Genomic DNA, 18,266 nt, shown 5'->3' with positions numbered 1-18,266 from the left:
ACTCTCTGTGTGGCCATCTTTTGTGCAAAACGTGCACTTGAACTGAGAGCGACCACCCGTAGGTTGCTGTGGTTGCTTACTATTGTTGCTGACACGAATAGCGAGTGTCATAGGAGTAGTAGTATCATCTCGAGTTTAAGTCAGGGAACGTACCTCCTGTTCTTGAACCAAACGGGAATACACTAACTGGATTGAGGGCAATGGCTTGGTACCAAGAATTTGAGAACGTACCATAGCGTAAAAGGATTCAAGTCCCATCAGGATGCCTCGGACTTGATCTGCCTCTCTCTATTTGCGCAAAGTAACATTCAAATTTCATCGACACCCAGAGGAAGTGCAAGAAGGTAATGCGTCAAAATCGTTTATATCGTCCCACAACTTCTTCATTCGCCCATAATAATCCATGATTGTCTCGTCGGGTTTCTGCTTACATTCTGACAACTCACTCTCGATTTGATATATTTTAATCTCATTCCCTCCTGTGAATCGCAAACGAATATCTTCCCATAGTTCGTAAGCCGTTTCACGATAATAAGTAGACGATTGGATGCGTGGTTCAATAGTATTGAAAATCCACGCAACAATCAAATAATTAATAGTCGTCCAATCCTCCAAATCATTCGGATCGGACGGTATATTTTTGAGAGTACCATCAATAAAACCTGTCTTCCACTTTGCTCCTAACGCAACCCGAAAACCTTTCACCCATTCTTCATAATTTAGCCCGAGGAGAATGACATGTGTGATTTTTGCCCCCGTACCATAGTGTGAAGATACAACATAAATCGGATTGGGAGTATGAGAAGAACTATGAACATCTCCATCCTTCTTACCGTCAACCATGATAGACGATCAAGAAGACTAAAGAAAGAAAAAAAATGGAGAATTTATCGAAAAAAAATCGCAAGATTGAATCTGGTCACGATACCATAAAGGAATTAATATTTGAATAAGAGAAGTTTTGGGTGAAAGTTTTCTCTGTGTTACATTCAATGTAAGTCACCACAATATATACAATGTGATTAGCTAAAGTTTAGGAAAGAATAACAAAATTCCTAAACTACATCCCGAAAATATGGAACAAAATGATACACTAAATAATACACCGAATCATCTATCTATTCGGTCAACTATTGCGTAATATTTGCGATACGCCAAATATTTACACTAACAGTACTTCATCTATCTCAAATATTTGTTTACCATTATGGGCATACAAATCCAAGAAAGAATAGGTTGTCAATTATAACTACTAGTTTTCATGCTCGTGCGTTGCACGGATGCTAAGATAAGTTGCAACTATAGTGTCTTACATTACATATTTCGTGTTTTATTAACAAACGAGGTAAAATAGAGAGATAATAAATACATAAATAGTGAGATCTATTTTCATGTCAAATACAAACCAAAATCCCACAAATATAGGATAAATTTGAAACAAACTTATCATATTCCAATTTCCATATTTCCATCCCTTTTTTCTCCCTCCATCTTATTCATTCTCTTTTCCATTATATTTTTATTTTGCAAACAAAGTGTAAGTTAGTTACATGACTTGAAATAGATCAATATCAATCAATTCAATATAAACTACTTACATCAAAACCCTCTTTTGTCATTTCCCATTTATCTCATTTTCTTCCTTACTCGCTTTTCCCTTTCCAATATTGTTTTTCTCCCGTTATCTAAAATGTACAAAAGTTATTTGTTTATATACACAATTCTTCAGAGGCATTTAGCCTATATTTTATAGTATGTTTATGTTTTTCATTTCCTCATAGTACTTCCTTTAAATAAAATTTATCTATTTAACTTTTCAAATATTGCTCTCCATATAAACTATTTTTCCACTTGTATTAACCCTTCCAAGTTCCCACCAAACTAAACAACCTAAACCCATTATAACAAACTCCATCCCTATCCGTGAACAATTTCCCCTATCGATATCTGCTTATATTCTCTAAATTACACTCCAGAGCGTCAGAGATTACCCTACCCCTCGAGAAACTTACCCCCTCCCTAGAAGCCCAGCATACCCCTACCCCTACCCCTAAAAAACACATCAATAACCCTACCAAATTCTTGTCCTGCCCATAATGAATAAGACAATATTAAGTAGTTTATATTGAAATTATATTGATCTTAGATTAAAGTTCAGAAATTATAATCATCAGAGCTCTCTTTTGTCATTACTTATTTGTCTATCTTTTTTCTTACTCTCTATTTCCATCTTCAATATTGTTGTATTTTTTTCTGTTATATAAAACATAATACATGTTATATACTTATATATGGTTTCGTTTATATATATGATACAAAAACTTACCCTTTCAAATAATATCATATGTGTGTTTTTCTCCTTTTCTCATAGTACGGCATTCAAATAAAATATACATATTTACCTGTTCTAATATTACCTCACCGTATCAATTTTTCACGTGCATTCACCCTTCCTACCCAACTAACCAACATAACCCTTCCTACCCAACCCCATCTCTATCCATGAACAATTCCCCCTATTGATATCTGCTTATATTCCCTAAATTACACTCTTAAACGTTAAAGATTAACCCTACCCCTCAAGAAAGTCACCCCCTCCCCCAAAGCCCCGCCATACCCCTACCCTTACCTCTCACAAAAATACACATGTACAGTGAAATCATCTCTTATCCTATAAGATTCATGTCCTACCTATAATTAATAAGATAGTTTTAAATAGGTTTATATTTAATTGATTGATATTGATCTTAGATTAAACTTCAGAAATTATAATTATTAAAACTCTCTTTTGTCATTCCCTATTTATCTCATTAAGTTAAAGCTTAAAGAAAGAGAGAATAGTATTTAGGGGGTGTTTAGTTGGCTCTCTTGGAATGGATTGGAATGGATTTGCTCCATTCCAATGTTTGGTTGGAGTCTTTTGGAATGGAGTTAGATACCCAATGGATTCTAACTCCATTCCAACCTCATAGAATCTCATACCCAACTTCCCCCCTTGGTATCTAACTCCATTCCTCCCTTCTACAATTTTAGATGAACCAAACAAGTTTATAAAGGAATGGATTTAGAACCCCATACCATTATGGGTTTATATTCCAATCTATTCCATTTCATGCTATTGAACCAAACGCCCCCTTATTGTGTGCAAGTGTATGGTGCAAAAGATTAAAAAAAAAAGTGATCATTATAATTTTCTAATTCTAATAGGAAAACATCAAAAAAGGCCTTTACTTTAATAATAAGTATATAATTTTCTAATTCTAATAAGAAAACATAAAAAAAAAGTCTGAAATAGATATAGACTAGATTTAATGCCCGTGCGATGCACGGGCCTATAAGTATTTTCCGTGGGGTACGTGCTTGTATATAATTGATACCTCAATATATTAACACAAACTATTTTTTCTATGAATCAAACTCATGTATCAAGTATAACTCTTATATATGGGATGGACACATAGATATAAGTTAATTGTAAATCAGTAAATCTGGAGTTAGGTTCAAATTATAGCAGTAGTATAGGACCGCAAAAGTGGCAAATTCTCAAGAAGTTCGTAGTTAGTCTGCCATAATGCGATCTTCTCATATATCTAAGTAAGACGGATGAGTAAAATCAATTCATCATTGGTTTAAACTAAGAATAAGTTCTTTAAACATTGTCACCTATATTCTAACTCACGGTAACATTGTCGCCTATTTGTGATCCAAGGATTACGACAACTTAAAACACACACCTTTAAATTTTATAGTTTGAAGATAGAGTAGGCGTCTTTTAAGGAAAAAGTAAGGATATCGTTATGATATGGCGAGATATAGGGAGTAGATGTATAGTTCCTTCACTTTTCGAATTTTGGTTATCATGTTGCTAATTGTCACACTTTTCAAAGTAAAGACTCGATTTTGTGCCTTTGCATAGACTTTTTTTTTCACTTTTTCATATTTGTGATGCATGTAAGATTGTAAATATATGTAGAGTACTCCGTAAATAGTATTTCACCATACATGGAATATAGGATAAGATTTGTTTTAGCCATATGTATAGTCTTGGCAATAATGAGAGTCATTGTTTGTAACACCCCACGTTAATTGAAGAGGTTCAGTGTGAGGAGTCTATTGATCGAATACGAAAGAGAGGGGGGAGGGGTGAATTGAGTATTAAAAACGATGCCCACTTTTTCGAAATATATGATGTAAAATTAATTATTTGATTTTATTGATTAAAATCAACTAATTAATTTACTAATAAACGCAAAATCGAAATAACAAAAATAAAGAAAGAGAGAAAGAGAGACACACAGGATTTTTGAAGTGGTTCAGTTTCACAAGTCGAAACCTACGTCCACTATTCTCGATTAATAATTTTTAGTACCTTTCTAAGGATTACAAAAATTATCAATCCACTCGTATAATCAACAATATGATTATAACTCAGATTGAGTATCGATAAATACTCTAGATTGCTCTTACGTTAATAAGAAAAGTACAACGATAAATATTAATCTCACGTTATGCGAGAGAGTATAATATCTTTGTGTACTTAGTATCCTATAACGATTTCTCTTTGAGTGATTAACAAATATGATGCGCAACTTTTGTATAAGCAATTTGTAAAATAATAATTCAAGCTCAAATAATTTTTGCTTAAATATTTTTTCTCTTAAAAGTGTAGATGTGTGTCACTTGTAATTGTTGAATGAAGAGAGGTATTTATAGTTGTAGGGAATTAGGGTTTTAGAATATTCTGGAAGGTGTGAAACCCTAAATGACTTGACGAACAAGTAGGAGGCTAGGGTTTAGGAGTGGATCAGCCTCTAGGGTTTCGGCCGGCCCCTAGGGCTTCCTTCGGTCCATTCGGCCTCCATAGCCCACAACAAAACGAGATAGAATTTTAGTTGAAACCCTAGGTTGCATGACGACATAAATATCGTGTTACAAACCAATAGTACATCCAACTTAAATTCTAATTAAATAATTCCAATTATATAAATACTCTCTTATTCTTATAAAACATTAAAAATATATTTTCCAAAAATTAACGCATCATTTTTGTCTAGCAGTGAAGTTATGGCTATGAGGTCATAACTTCACTAACCTTTAAATCAAACAAAGTAAAACCATTATCAGATGACGACCTATACTATCTAATCTTGGTAGATCTTGATGAAACGAATCGTCTCTTCACAAGTCTCTCATCTTGAGTCTCGTGGTTGATTTCTGATCTTGATCTTGCTTGAATACAACGATCAAGTGTCTTTGAAGTTGTACCTCCTTGGTCCAAACTTCAAGCTTACGTCATTGTAATTGTTCCTTTCTAAATTAAGACTTCAGCACACAATTACACGCATATGTTTATAATATTAAGTCCACATACAAATCATTACTGTCATCATCAAAACAACTAATTAGGACTAAAGGTCCAACACAGTGATAGACTTAAATGACTAGTGCTTAAAGGGATTGGAAGTACTACTCATATCAACAAAGTGCACTTTCTTTTATGGTCATCCATGCAAAAGAACTCCACATTTAAGCGTGCTTGACTGGGAGTAGTCTTATGATTGGTGACCTCCTGGGAAGGTTCCCAGGATGCGCATGATTGAGGACAAAATACAATATAAAGGATCCGTGTTGATCTTTCGGCCATGTACACAGCCTGGTGAGCTGTCATAAGTAACCGCTCCCGGCCCGGTTTGGGTCGGGGTGTTACATTGTTATCTTACACTCCCTCTGTCCCGGTCATTTGTTGGCCTTTTCCATATTGGGGTGTCTCAGTCAATTGTTCTCCTTTCTATTTTAAGAATGAATTTGATGAGCAATTTGATCATTCACACTCAATTTATTCCACTTGTCATTTAGTAATTGGCTCATTCCTCTATCCTTTGTCTTTGTGTCAAAACCAAATAACAACAATTAACCGGGACGGTGGGAGTATATAATTTCTATTCAGATATTCATATTGTATTCACCTTTTTTATTTTTATTTTAATATAAATTTACTCAAAGTTTCATGCAATGTGTTAGTTGTTTTTTTTTCTGTACAATGTAGTGCAGGTCTTTGGAGGGTTGAAAATGTAATCGTTTTATCTTGATATTTTTCAAATCCTACCCACTCTAATAACAATACTACGTATAATTTGTACAGTACTCAACAAATATAACAATATTTCCTTAAGATTCCTCTTGACTTCTTTAACATGTTTAAGAAACGATTACATGTACGTCATTATTCATTTTTTGTGCAATTAGCAAATACAATAACAGTTGATAATTTTATTTGTTTTCTAATTTTATTTTGTAGCGTCTTGTAACGACAAATTTTGTATTGCAGTAACTGAAATACAAAACAAGGAAACAAAATAAGTTTTTCTTAATATCAGAAAAGTTCGTGTACAATCTCTAATAATCCTTTGATTCTAACTAAACAAACAGGGTATGTGTGAACGATCCACGTAAGGGGTGCGCGTGCGTTTTGCAGGGGGAGTGCGTGTAGAGGGTGTATGCACTCTACGCGCGACGTTCACTTGTATTCTTGAGAGGTTCGAACGACTTGAATCTCTCTTAATTGTTTGAATGTTTGAATATTTGAGTTTGAGTGTTTGAGTTTTCTTGTGCAGGTGGCACAAATTTGTTGTGCTTGTTGACTGCTTACGATGAATTTCACGAGATTTTGAGAGAGAATTCCACAGCTTTTATTTTCTTCTTTTTTCTTCGAGTTTTTCTCCAATCCTCCCTTCAATGAATAAAATTCTCTATTTATAGATAAATAGTTGGGCTTTCTTGGACTTGGTTGCAGGCCTATTTCCCGGCATGTTTGCAAAGTTAGCCTAAATTGACTTTTGTTTGTATTTAAACAACTCGGAATGACCCAAATTTGATTTAAAAGGGACAAAAGTAATTAAACTGAGTAATCTATTTTTTATTAACTCAAATTAATTAATTTCTGTATTTTCGGAACTTAAATAAAATTTTAGTGCCTACAAATTGCCCCATCGAGACCTTGCCACGTACAACGTTGAAGTGTTTCAGCGTGGCGGGGTCTCGATACATTCTTTTTGTTTGACATGGAAGTCGACAGGCATCAACTTTGTTGTGTCAGTAGAATTTTTTGTTTTTGCTTTTTTTATTTTTGCGTCACCCTATCATTATCTGACTTGGCGGATGACTGGTTGCCTTCATGTGATGTTTGTGTCACCCTAGCAATTTTACAACCTCGATGAATGTCACTTGAATTTTCGTCACCCTGGTAGTTCTGAAACCTTAACGGATGACTTTGAATTTTCGCCATCCTAGTGATTTTGTACCTTTGACGGATGACACACTTGAATTTTTTTATTACCCTGGTCATTTTGTAACCTTGACGGATGACACATTGACACTTGAGAGTAACAAATATCTTCAACTAATTCCTTCAAGTGTAGGAAATGTTCAAATTGGCACCACCATACCAACGTATCAAATTTCTTCTAGCTTGTTGGAAATTTGTTTTACCGACTTAAGTTGTAAATTCTGAAGAGTTAAGAACGATAAATACCTAAGAGAGGGAGGGGGTAAATTAGGTGTACCTTTTAAAAATTTTCTCCTTTACTTGGTTAGAGATTAACACAAGTAAGAACTATTAAGTACACACTTGAGAAACTTAATGAATTGTAAGTTCACAAGAGGTACAGTAGGTCTATGCAACAGTATGAGTGACTGTTGCACAGCACTTGCAGCGAGATTGATGAAATAACAATAGAATGATAAGAGAATGTAAAATTAAATAAACAAACAAGAATGTTGAAAAAATTGGTTCAGCTCATACTCCGGAACCTACGTCCAACCGTTATTTTATTGCTTGTTTAGATATTTACAGAAACTTAACTAAAACATTACAATGAAAATAACTCGCCAACCTACTCCCTTTGTAATTGCTTGAAGCTACTCCGCTTCAACACATTCCCTTGCTCAAAGCTACTCCGCTTCAAGACTTAAGTTCTATCTTAACGGATTACAGAGTCAGAATTTCAGTGGTTCACTTAAGAACATGGAGATTACAATTAAGACCTAAACATGAGAATCATTGAACATATTCTTTATGCAATAGTGAAGCGAACTGATACTTGGAGATTTTGTAGCTTTGAAAAACAATCGAAGACTTTTGAAAACAGAAAACGGTTTTTGCAAATAATTGAAGTACAAAGCTTTAAATGTTGAAAACATTTGCAAAGTGTCTTACAATGAATGCTCTTAAAAGTCTTTGTAATTCCTCGTATTTATAAAGACTTAGACTTGACCGAGTAGACGATCCACTCGGCCCAGTGGAGCCCCACTCGACCGAGTGGAGGATCGAGTACCCTTTGACAATAGGCTAGAAGCCTGGAAAAGTGGTCACTCGACCGAGTGACCATCCACTCGACCGAGTGGAGCTCCCACTCGATCGAGAGGACCGACCACTTGACCGAGTGCCAGTTGAGTGCAGCTTATATGGGAAGTTTGTTTGGTGAGATGTCGTTTTCATGGCTTATCTCTTCAGATTTTCCACACAAAACCGTTCCCAAACACTATTCCGACCACTCTCTAAACTTCCCCAACATCTCTCTATAATATCCACCAACAAATTCTCTCAAAAACCCTAGCATCCAAGTGAAGAATCCTTGCCTCCTTGTTCATCCATCTTGTTTTTGTAAGTCTATTTATACTCCACTTCCTCTAAACTTATCTTAGTAATCTTAATTATCCTAGTACACTACCTTATAAGTAATTAGGTTATGAGAATTAAGAGGAGTAATTAAAGAGTTTAATTAGTAGATTTATTATAATTATTTATTATAATGATTGTAGTAATTAATATGTGTTGGGAGCTTCATTGAGGAGCAATTCTAGTGACACTACTAGGATAACTCGGGATAGTGACGAGAAATATGACGGAAAAAATGAGCCGTCAGATAACACGGGAAACTGACAGATTTCTGACGGAAACACCATTAGTAACGTGTCCTGACGAAAATTCCGTCAGATAATATTGGCGTGTTGACAAAGTCAATGGCGCTAAATATTACGTGACAGAATATCCGTCAGATGTTTCTCACACACTGTGGTGCACCCAGTTGTCACAATAATTAGACATCTGACGGAATTTCCGTCAGTACTAGCTCTATTCTGACGGAATTTCCGTCAGACAATTTAGATACTTCACACACCGTGGTGCAACCCAACTGTCACAATAATTGAACATCTGACAGAAATTCCGTCAGTACGAGCTAAATTCTGACGGATTTTCCGTCAGACATTTCTCTTACTGTGGTGTATTATAGTTGGGTGAATTATTGAGCATCTGACGGAATTTCCGTCAGTAATACAAAAATACTGACGGAATATTCTTCAGGAGAATAGAATAACTGACGGAATTTTGTCAGACACGCCTTTTATCTCAAACGCGAACAAACTCCCTCGACACATTACCAATTAATTTCCCCCAAATCAATTAAACCCATAACCCTAACCTTCTAAAACCCGACACCACCGCCACCCTACTCCACTTTTCGGCGCCACCACCACCACCACCACCACCACCACCACGTCGTCGCCGCCACTATTAATAATAGGCAATGTCCTTTCTCTTTTCTTCCTCCTTCCTTTCTCTTTTTCTTGTTTTCATTTTTTTTTGTGCTCCAACAGCCGTCGTCGTCGTCCGTGCCGCCACTGTCCTTGCCGCCGCCGTCGTGAATAGGAGAACAAGGAGGCTGAGGATGACGATCCTGAAGTTCCAACAGAGGAGCAAGAGGGCATGCAGGTGATTCTCTCAGAGGACCGTTCTCGGCGAGGTCGTTATTAATAAGTTTATGTTATTTTTTTTAAAACTTTTATGAATGATATATATATATATATATATATATATATATATATATATATATATATATATATATATAGAGAGAGAGAGAGAGAGAGAGAGAGAGTAGGGTTCTCATAAGTCCCTTACATCTTATGAGTTTCTATGTCCTTATAAGGACCATAGGATGGAGGGAATGGAAGGTTGAGATTAGATCTCAATGGATGGCCAGAAATTCATCTCCTCTAATTAGCTCCTCATTGCAATTAAAATCCTCACTAATCCATTCTTATCTCATTATCAATAACTCCTTCCTCACTAAACATTCATCCCTCATTCTCACAAACTCTTCCTATCTCTCTACATTCTCTCTCATTTTTCTCTCTATAAACAAAATCAAAACAAAAACAAATCTGAGAAAAAAAAACTCCTCCACTGCCGGCCACCACCTGACCCACCGGCAATCACCACCCCCATCACTCCCTTCTTTCCGGTCGCCGGCCACCACCATTCCCACCAAACACCTTCACCGACATCCGCACCACCTTAGCCGGCAGCCATGACTCTCCCTCCCGGCACCACGACTCCCTCCCCGCTGCCGCCTCCCGCATATTCCGACAACATCCCCACCACCCTCAGATCTACTCCCTTTCTCCCTCCCGGCAGCCACGAGATCTACTCCCTTTCTCCCTCCTGGCAGCCACGAGATCTCGGCCACCTCCTAAAACCACGACACCGCCGCCTGCCTCCCTTTCTTCTTTCTCTCTTTTATTTTTTCAGATTTACATTGGTTGCAAACCACGTTTTGTAATTTTGTTTTTATGTTTTATAATTTGCATAACTTGCATGTTCTGAGATCAAATCTTAACTTTGTGATGGTATAATTCTAACAAGTCTTTCTCTCATTTTGTTTTTATGTTTTATAATTTTTTCAGATCTCGTATTTGATGTATCGGTTTTTGATATCAGTTTTCATATATCGTTTTTGATAATTTCTAAGATCAAATCTTAACTTTGTTTTTCATTGTTTGAAGTTTCAACGACCACCACCACGTTTTTTTTTTGGGTATTTTTAGATCTCGTTTTTGGTTTTCTCGTTTTTTTTTTTTGGTATTTTTAGATCTCGTTTTTTTTTTGTTTATTTGGGTGTTGGTTAATTAATTTTTAGTATTTCAGTTTTTTATTACTCTTTTTTGTTTAAGTTCCATATTTTGTGCTAAAGTTATACAATAATTAAAATAAACTTATACTATTAACCTCTAAAGTTATACTATTTACGACTAAAGTTATACCCTTGGCATATTAAAGTTATACTATTTACTTATTTAAAGTTATACGCATAAAATACAAAAGTTATAGATCTATTTTATATAACTCAATTTGTATATTTTTTTTAGTATTTGTGTGTTGGTGTTGTTGTGAGACGGTTTTTTAGATTTTTACGACTAAAGTTATACCCTTCAAACATTAAACTTACACTATTTACGACTAAAGTTATACCGTTCAAACATTAAAGTTATACAATTTATACTATTTTGTTGTGTGTTGTTATTTACTTATTATGTTGTTATTTACTTATTTTATATTTTTTTTATTTCAAATATGTCTTATATTACATTTTGATATTTAGATAATGACTTTTTTTTTCAGATCTAGTATTGTTGGTTTAAAGTTAGAATTGGTGGTTTTAGGATTTCGGTTATATATTGGACTAAAGTTATACAATTTTGGACAAAAGTTATGCGATTTTGTAGTAAAGTTACACAATTTTCGATTAAAGTTATACAAATATGGACTAAAGTTATACATATGAAGGACTAAAGTTATACAAATAAGGACTAAAGTTATACAAAAATTGCCTAAAGTTATACAAATATGGACTAAAGTTATACAAAAACTGACTAAAGTTATACAAAAACTTACTAAAGTTATACAAATAAGGACTAAAGTTATACATATGAAGGACTAAAGTTATACAAAAACTGACTAAAGTTATACAAAAACTGACTAAAGTTATACAAAAATGGGCTAAAGTTATACAAAAACTGACTAAAGTTATACAAAAATGGGCTAAAGTTATACAAAAATTGACTAAATTTATACAAAATTGACTAAAGTCCTTGAAATTACACACATTTCTACTAGAGTTATACATTCGTTGAGTAGAAGTTATTCATATCGTTACTAGAGTTATACATTCATTGAGTAGAAGTTCAACACATTTCTAATGTAGATATTTGTATAACTTTAGTCTATTTTTGTATAACTTTAGTCCTTATTTGTATAACTTTAGTCCATATTTGAATAACTTTAGTCAATTTTTGTATAACTTTAGTCCATATTTGTATAACTTTAGTCCATTTTTGTATAACTTTAGTCCATATTTGTATAACTTTAGTCCATATTTGTATCACTTTAGTCCATATTTCTATAACTTTAGTCAATTTTTGTATAACTTTAGTCCTTATTTATATAACTTTAGTCCATATTTGTATAACTTCAGTCAATTTTTGTATAGGTTTAGTCAATTTTTGTATAACTTTAGTCCATAACAGTATAACTTTTGCCCATAACTGTGTAACTTTAGTCATTTTATATCATTTTTATATAAAAATGTCAAATATAAGATTAAAATCAACAAATTATAAGAATTTTTATATAGCTAAGATTAAAACAATAAATTTCATGAAAAATATTTTAGTAGATCTTAGATTAAAAAAAGTATCTCACAAAAAAAAAACGAGATTTAAAACCCGAAATCTTTAAAAAAAACGTATAACAAGAAGAGATTTGAGAAAATGAATAAAAAAACGAGAACTAACAAAATAAAAGACAATTAAAAGAAAATAAAAGACAACAAAAAAAATGAATGGAAAAAACAACTCAAAACATAAAAATTAACACCAAAACGAAAAAAAAAAAAAACGAAAAAAAAATACCGAGGTGGCAGCGGCAGGGGTGGTGTGTGGTGAGTTGGTGTCGGGTGGGGTGGTGGTGGGTGGTGGTGAATGAAGATGAGAGGAGTGGGTGATTTATTTGGGTTTTGATTTTTTGATTTTTTTGGGATTTTGGGTTTTTTTAGAGAGGAGAGAAAAGTAAGATGTAGAGAGAGGATGAGGAGTTGTGATAATGAGATGATGAATGATTAGTGAGGTTGGTTTATTGAATTGATGAGTTAATTAGAGAAAAGGTGGAGGGATTAATTTGTAGCCACATATTGACATCAAATCCTAGCCTTTCATTGCCTTGATCCAATGGCCCTTAGAAGGACTTATGGACTCAAATATATATGGTGGACTTAGTTGATCCCTTATGTGTATATATATGTATATATATATATATATATATATATATATATATATATATATATATATATATATATATATATATATATATATATATATATATATATATATATATCTATGTAGAGATAGGATCTTGTGAGTTTGGTTTTATATGGTGAGTTGTGAGTTTTGTGTTTTGAAATCCCAACCACTAGATTATATTAGAGATGAAAGGCCATGATCAAATCTTACATGTCATATAAAACCATTGTCATTTACTTATTTTCTTTTTTTTCTAATGTTACTTTTTTTTTTACTTTAATTTTTTTTTCTCTTTTTTTACCTCGTGTTATTATGCTTTTTTTTTACCACTTTGATTTTTGTTTTCTCTTATGTTTTTTTTTTAATTTACTCATTATGTTACCTTTTTTTCTTTTTCTTTTTGTACCGGATTTTTTTACTTGAATTTTTTTTTTTCTCTTTTTTTTTTACCACATGTTATTGTGCTGTTATTGTATTGTTATTGTTATTCCGCTGTTATTCTGCTGCTACTTTGATTTTTTTATGACTTTGATTTTTTTCCTTTTTTTACCATGTGTTATTGTGCTGTTATTCTAATGTTATTAACATTGTTATTGTGCTTTTTTTTTACTTTGATTTTTTTCTCTCTTTTTTTACCACATGTTATTGTGCTGTTATTGTTATTCCACTGTTATTGTGATGTTATTCTGCTGTCACTTTGATTTTTTTACGACTGATTTTTATTCTTTTTTTTTTACCAGGTGTTATTGTGCTGTTATTCTACTATTATTCTGCTGTTATTGTAATGTTATTCCGGTGTCACTTTGATTTTTTTACTACTTTGATTTTTTTACCACTTTGATTTTTTACTCTTTTTTTTAACGGATGTTATTGTGCTATTATTCTGGTGTTATTGTGATGTTATTCCGGTGCCACTTTGATTTTTTTTTACGTGTTATTTTACTGTTATTCTGCTGTTATTGTGATGTTATTTCGGGGTTACTTTGATTTTTTTACTACTTTGATCAATACCAAATTTGCTCTTAAACTGAATGACGCACGACTTTTACTTAAATATTAACCACTCTTATCTCTCTCTTCGTCTTGGGTATTGACCATAAGTTTAAGAGTATCGTATTTGTAACATTCACAACTTCTCATAAATGCTCTCAACACTCGCTAGATTGCTTCAACAAATAATGTTAGATTCATAAGGTAGTTCATTGATATGTTCACACTTGCAGCCGAGGAACAAGATTTGGAGATAGTCCATACCTCCCCTCGTTTTGTATTTATCCCAATGATATACTCGCTACTACAGACCCTTGTTTTGTTACATTTCCAACAAACACAATCAACATAAGCCACTATAGATCATGATCCCGACTATGGTATACACGAGTCGTACTACATATCCTTGTTTGTATACATATCCAAAGACCTCAAGTTATACACCATGAATGCAATGGTATACCGTATACTCCGTACTACATATCCTCCATTGATAAAAAAAATGTCACTCACTAACAGAAAATAGAGCCTGATCTATATACATCAACAAACGGAAACTCAAAACACCCACGAATCATCCCCGTCTCCATCACCAACTGCCACATCAGGCCCTGCTTTGGTTCTATCTAATTCTGGCAAGCGGATTGATCAAACAGGCAAGAAAAAGTATGTCAAGCAGATAACAGGCCGCCACAATGACACCGAGCTGCATTTGGCTGCTCAACGTGGTGATTTGGCAGCCGTCAAGCAGATTCAACAATCTAACTCTCTTCGTCTTGAGATTGAAAAACTCGTCTTGAGATACATGAGTGTTACTAACTTAACTTGGAATCACTATGCTAAGACTACTTATCTCCATTGAATTAGTCTTCCCTTGCAACGAAATCAATTCCATCCAATTAAACGGATTCGAAACACCGTAAACTTTCCCACACCCTAACGCTCCCAACAACTTGTCCGCAACAAACTCAATATATTGACTCATCAACTCCCCCATTCATCCCAAAGCACGCAAAGTAGAACCATCTTCGAGCAAATTGAGCCAACCATGGATTCGCGCAACGCATCTGTTCATAGACCATTACATGGTCATTTCAATTTAGGGTTCAAAATTTGGGGGAAAACACAAGAGTGAATACTAAGCAAAAAGTGGTGTAACGGAAGTTAAAATCAATAAGAAAATAGGGTAATCAAATGAATATAATAAATCTGAGCTATTAAATAAGAGGGAATGGCTGGGTGGTGATGATAGTGGAAGAGGAGATGAGGCCATGTTTGAGGTTTGAGATGTGTAATGTGTTTAGGAAAGCAGAGCGCGTGCGTTTTATTATAGTATTAGAGTCAATCTCAGCCGTGTACTTGTACTTATTCAATGGTCCAGATTTTCCAAACTTACAACTCACCGTAAGAACCAAACTCACGAGATCCCGCCTCTATCTATCTATATATATATATATATATATATATATATATATATATATATATATATATATATATATGTAGATCATGTAAGGCCAAGTATATGTATTGAGTCCATAAGTTCTATTATGAGCCATTGGATGGAGGGAGATGGAGGGATGAGATGAACCCACCCAAAGTCATTATAAAGGCTAATTAACACACCTTACTAATCCACCATAATTAACCACTAATTTACTAGATATTTGTTTTCCACCCACCCATTTCTCTCTCATCTCGCACATTTCACTCTTCTCTTCTCTCAAAACCTCAATAAACCCAAAAAATCCAAATAAATCAAAAAACCCAAAAAATCCAAATAAATCAAAAAACCCAAAAAATCCAAATAAATCAAAAACCCAAAAAAATCATTCATTCATCTCTTCCTCATTCACCACCACCACCACCACCCTACCCGACACCACCACCCGCCGCCGCCAAACCCACCGCCGCCGGCGTTTTTTTTTTTTTTTTTTTTCGTGTTAGTTTTTATATTTTGAGTTGTTTTTTTCCATTCGTTATTTTTGTTATCTTTTATTTTATTTATTTATTTTTCATTCGTTATTTTTTACTTATTTTCTCAATTCTCGCTTTTTTATAAAAAAAACTCAGATTTGAAATAACACAAACAATAACACTCCCAAAAAAAATATAAAAAGTGTAATCTTAATTGTAAATTGTATAACTTTAATGTTTTACGAGTATAACTTTAGTCGTAACTTGTATAACTTTAATGTTTTAACGGTACAACTTTTGTATAACTTTTGGTTGTAGTTGTTTTTTTCTATTTGTTAGTATTAATCTTAGACATATTAAAGTTATTATAATGCATATTTTGACATTTCAAATATCGTCTTGTTTTTTATTTTTACAAATGTCGTTTCTTTAAAATTCGTCTTGTTTTTTTTTATTTTTACAAATGTCGTTTATTTAAAGTTATTATAAATTTTTCAGTTATGGGCAAAAGTTATACTCTTAAGGACTAAAGTTATACAAAAATGGACTAAAGTTATACAAAAATTGCCTAAAGTTATACTGTTATGGACTAAAGTTATACAAAAATAGAGTAAAGTTATACAAAAATTGCCTAAAGTTATACAAATATGGACTGAAGTTATACAAATAAGGACTAAAGTTATAAAAAAACTGACTAAAGTTATACGAATATGGACTAAAGTTATACAAATAAGGACTAAAGTTATACAAAAATTGACTAAAGTTATACAAAAAATTGACTAAAGTTATACAAAAATAGACAAAAGTTATACAAAAATGGGTGAAGTTATACAAAATTTGAAGTTATACAAAAATTGACTAAAGTTATACAAATATGGACTAAAGTTATACAAATAAGGACTAAAGTTATACAAAAATGGACTAAAGTTATACAAAAATTGACTAAAGTTATACAAATATGGACTAAAGTTATACAAAAATTGACTAAAGTTATCAATTTTTGTATAACTTTTGTCCATTTTTGTATAACTTTTGTCCATTTTGGTATAACTTTAGTCCATTTTTGTATAACTTTAGTCCTTATTTATATAACTTTAGTCCATATTTGTATAACTTTAATCCAAATTTGTATAACTTTAAACCAAATTTGTATAACTTTAGTCCAAAATCGTATAACTTTAGTCCAAAATCGTATAACTTTAGTCCAAAATCGTATAATTTTTTATAACTTTAGTCCAAAATCGTATAACTTTAATCCAACTTTGTATAACTTTAGTCCATTTTGGTATAACTTTAGTCCATTTTTGTATAACTTTAGTCCTTATTTGAATAACTTTAGTCCATATTTGTCCATATTTGTATAACTTTAGTCCATATTTGTACAACTTCAGTCCATTTTTGTATAACTTTAATCCATTTTTGTATAACTTTAGTCCTTATTTGAATAACTTTAGTCCATATTTGTCCATATTTGTATAACTTTAGTCCATATTTGTACAACTTCAGTCCATTTTTGTATAACTTTAATCCATTTTTGTATAACTTTAGTCATTTTCGATAAATTAATTGGAGTTTTATATAACTTTAGTCCAAAATTTGTGTAACTTTAGTACAAAATTGTATAACTTTAGTACAAAATCGTATAACTTTAGTCCAAAATCGTATAACTTTAGTCCAACAAACGTATAAATTAATTGGAGTTTTATATAATTTTATCATAGATTAGAAACTAAAAAAACCAACAATTTTATCATAGATCCATAAAAAAAAATAACAATGAAATACAATACAATAACAATAATTGAAATAAAAAACGTTAGATCTAAAAATTTAAATATTTAAATTTGAAAAATTTATATATCGTTTGTATAACTTTAATGCACGCAGTGTATAACTTTAATAGACAAGATGTATAACTTTAGTCCTAAATTTGTGTAACTTCAATTTATACAATGTATAACTTTAGACATTAACAGTATAACTCTATTTTGATTATTGTATAACTTTAAAAAAACTAACCAAAACTAGATCTACAATAAAAAACCAAATAACAATGACAAAAACCAAATAACAATAATAAAAAACCAAATAACAATAACAAAAAAACCAAATAACAATAATAAAACCAAATAACCAAATACCAAATAACAATAATAAAAAACAATAAACAAAACAAAAACAAAAAAAAATAAAAATAAAAAATAAAAAAAGCAAACACTGATTGGAAA

General features: G+C 32.6%; 1 protein-coding gene across 1 annotated transcript; it reads right to left on the bottom strand.

The window, feature by feature from the left end:
• Window positions 1–315: 315 nt before the first annotated feature.
• Window positions 316–843, bottom strand: LOC141632269 (uncharacterized). The gene has a single exon (XM_074444829.1). The coding sequence runs from the start codon at window positions 841–843 to the stop codon at window positions 316–318; it is 528 nt and encodes a 175-aa protein (XP_074300930.1).
• Between the last annotated feature and the right edge of the window lie 17,423 nt (window positions 844–18,266).

The sequence above is a fragment of the Silene latifolia genome, chromosome Y (genome assembly GCF_048544455.1).
Source record: "Silene latifolia isolate original U9 population chromosome Y, ASM4854445v1, whole genome shotgun sequence".
Taxonomy (NCBI): domain Eukaryota; kingdom Viridiplantae; phylum Streptophyta; class Magnoliopsida; order Caryophyllales; family Caryophyllaceae; genus Silene; species Silene latifolia.
The sequence above is the reverse complement of the archived record's forward strand: the minus strand, read 5'-3'. Positions and strand labels throughout refer to the sequence as shown.

Excerpts from the sequence above, each read along its gene's own strand:
- LOC141632269 (XM_074444829.1), bottom strand. The coding sequence starts at position 843 with ATGGTTGACGGTAAGAAGGATGGAGATGTTCATAGTTCTTCTCATACT.